This window comes from Rhinatrema bivittatum, chromosome 5 (genome assembly GCF_901001135.1).
Source record: "Rhinatrema bivittatum chromosome 5, aRhiBiv1.1, whole genome shotgun sequence".
Lineage (NCBI taxonomy): Eukaryota > Metazoa > Chordata > Amphibia > Gymnophiona > Rhinatrematidae > Rhinatrema > Rhinatrema bivittatum.
Genome location: NC_042619.1, coordinates 308,753,779 through 308,756,147, shown reverse-complemented (window position 1 = coordinate 308,756,147; position 2,369 = coordinate 308,753,779). Strand labels below are relative to the sequence as shown.

The 2,369-nt window shown below is 41.7% G+C and overlaps 1 protein-coding gene across 1 annotated transcript; it reads left to right on the top strand.

The window, feature by feature from the left end:
* The first annotated feature begins 290 nt into the window (after positions 1 to 290).
* On the top strand, positions 291 to 2,105 carry LOC115092446 (tigger transposable element-derived protein 1-like). Its single transcript, XM_029603279.1, has one exon. It carries the CDS (start codon positions 291 to 293, stop codon positions 2,103 to 2,105), a length of 1,815 nt encoding a protein of 604 aa, XP_029459139.1.
* Positions 2,106 to 2,369: the final 264 nt, after the last annotated feature.

Genomic DNA, 2,369 nt, shown 5'->3' with positions numbered 1-2,369 from the left:
AATTTAAAACTAGGATCCTCTATACAGTGATACCTCGGTTCTCGAACGCCTTGACTTTCGACCAAATCGGTATTCGACCAGGAGATTCGAGAAACTTTTGTCTTGGAATCCGAACAAATATTTGGAACTCGAACTTCCGAGATGAGCCGAGTTGAGCCGAATGGCGTTCATTCGGCCCAGCGCGCCTTGCTTGCGTCATCAGTGTGAGTGCAGAGAGAGAGTCACGCTTTGTGGAGAGAGTCACGCTTTGTGGAGAGAGTCACGCTTTACACTGAATTTAACCCTTAGACATGGGTCCAAAGAAAGCCAGAAGTGGTAATGCAGACAAAGGTAAGCGGAAAGCTGTGAGAACAACTATTGAGCTGAAGAAAGAAATCATTGCCAAATATGAACAGGGCACACGTGTTTCGGATCTGTCTGCTGAGTATGGCATGCCAAAATCAACCATCTCTACTTTCCTTAAGAATAAAGCTGTTATAAAGGCTGCCAATGTTGCCAAAGGTGTAACGCTGATAACTAAGCAAAGGCCTCAGATAATGGAGGAAATGGAGAAGCTGCTCCTTATTTTCATTAAAGAAAAAGAGTTAGCAGGTGACAGCATCAATGAGGTCGTTATTTGTGAGAAAGCACTACAAATATTCAGTGATCTGAACAAAGAAACACCTGGTACAAGTGGTGAAGGTGAAGGTGCTTTCACGTTTAAAGCCAGCAGAGGTTGGTTTGAGAATTTCAGACATAGAAGTGGCATACATCGCGTCACTAGGCATGGGGAAGCAGCTAGTGCAAACCAGGAGGCTGCTAATAACTTCATTAAAGAATTTAGTGACTATGTCAAGGCAGAAGGGTTTGTTCCTGAGCAGGTGTTCAACTGCGATGAGACCGGATTATTCTGGAAAAAAATGCCAGCCAACACCTACATAACCAAAGAGGAGAAAGCGCTACCAGGGCACAAGCCTATGAAAGATAGGCTTACTCTTTTGTTTTGTGCAAATGCAAGTGGTGATTGCAAGGTAAAACCCTTGCTTGTCTACCATTCAGACAATCCCAGGCCATTCAAAAGGCACAATGTAATGAAGAGTAAATTGGCTGTGATGTGGCGGTCTAACACCAAAGCTTGGGTTACCAGACAATTCTTTACAGAGTGGGTGCGTGAAGTTTTTGCACCTCGAGTGAAGGAATACCTGGCAGAAAAAAAATTGCCTTTAAAATGTCTATTAGTGATGGACAATGCTCCTGCTCACCCCCCAGCTTTAGAGGAAGATCTAGTTGATGACTATAGCTTCATCAAAGTAAAATTCTTACCCCCCAATACAACCCCTATTCTGCAACCCATGGACCAACAGGTCATATCCAATTTCAAGAAATTGTACACAAAGGCCCTCTTCCGGAAGTGCTTTGAAGTGACAAATGACACACAGCTAACTCTGAGGGAATTTTGGAAAGAACACTTCAACATCCTAAATTGTGTAAACTTGATTGACACTGCTTGGAGTAATGTCACTCATCGCACATTGTATGCGGCATGGCGAAAACTATGGCCCGAAAGGGACAGTGAGGGTTTAGAAGCTGAGTCAGCTCCTGTCGTTGATGAAGATGTTGCTGTGGTTGATGATATTGTGGCCATAGGAAAGACCATGGGCCTTGACATTCAACAAGATGACATCAACGAACTTGTGGAAGGTCACGCTGCTGAGTTAACCACCGAGGAACTGATGCACCTACAACAACAGCAGCAGAAGGATATGGTGGAAGAAATTTCTTCTGAAGAAGAGGAGAGAGTGGAGGATATTTCTAGTGGCCTTATTCATGAAATGTGTGCAAAATGGACAGAAATCGCAAACTTTGTTGAACAACATCACCCTGATAAAGTGGTAGCAAATAGAGCAGTTAACATTTTTAATGACAATGTTATGTCCACTTTCCGCAAAATTTCTGAAAGGAGAAAAAAACAGCAAAAAATTGAAAAATTCTTCCGTAAAGAAATCAGACAAGCAACTGCAGAGAAAGATTCTGATTCTCCTCAGCAAAAGATACAGAGAACAGAAACACCCGAAGAGCAGTTACCCTCTGTTTTTATTGAAGAGGACTCCCCTTCAAGACAATAAAGGTTGGTACAGGTACAGTAAATGAAACACAATTTACTGTACTTTACAGTACATTTTATTTTATTTTTTTTAATACATACTGTACACTTTTATTTCTTGTTGAGACTCATGTTTTTCTACATACTGTATTATATACAAATTAGGCCTATTGGGTTTCATTGCTTCGGTTCTCGAACAATTTGGTTCTTGACCGTCCTCCTGGAACGAATTATGTTCGAGAACCGAGGTATCACTGTATTGTGGACTTAAAATATAGAAGTGTAT

Excerpts from the sequence above, each read along its gene's own strand:
- LOC115092446 (XM_029603279.1), top strand. The coding sequence starts at position 291 with ATGGGTCCAAAGAAAGCCAGAAGTGGTAATGCAGACAAAGGTAAGCGG.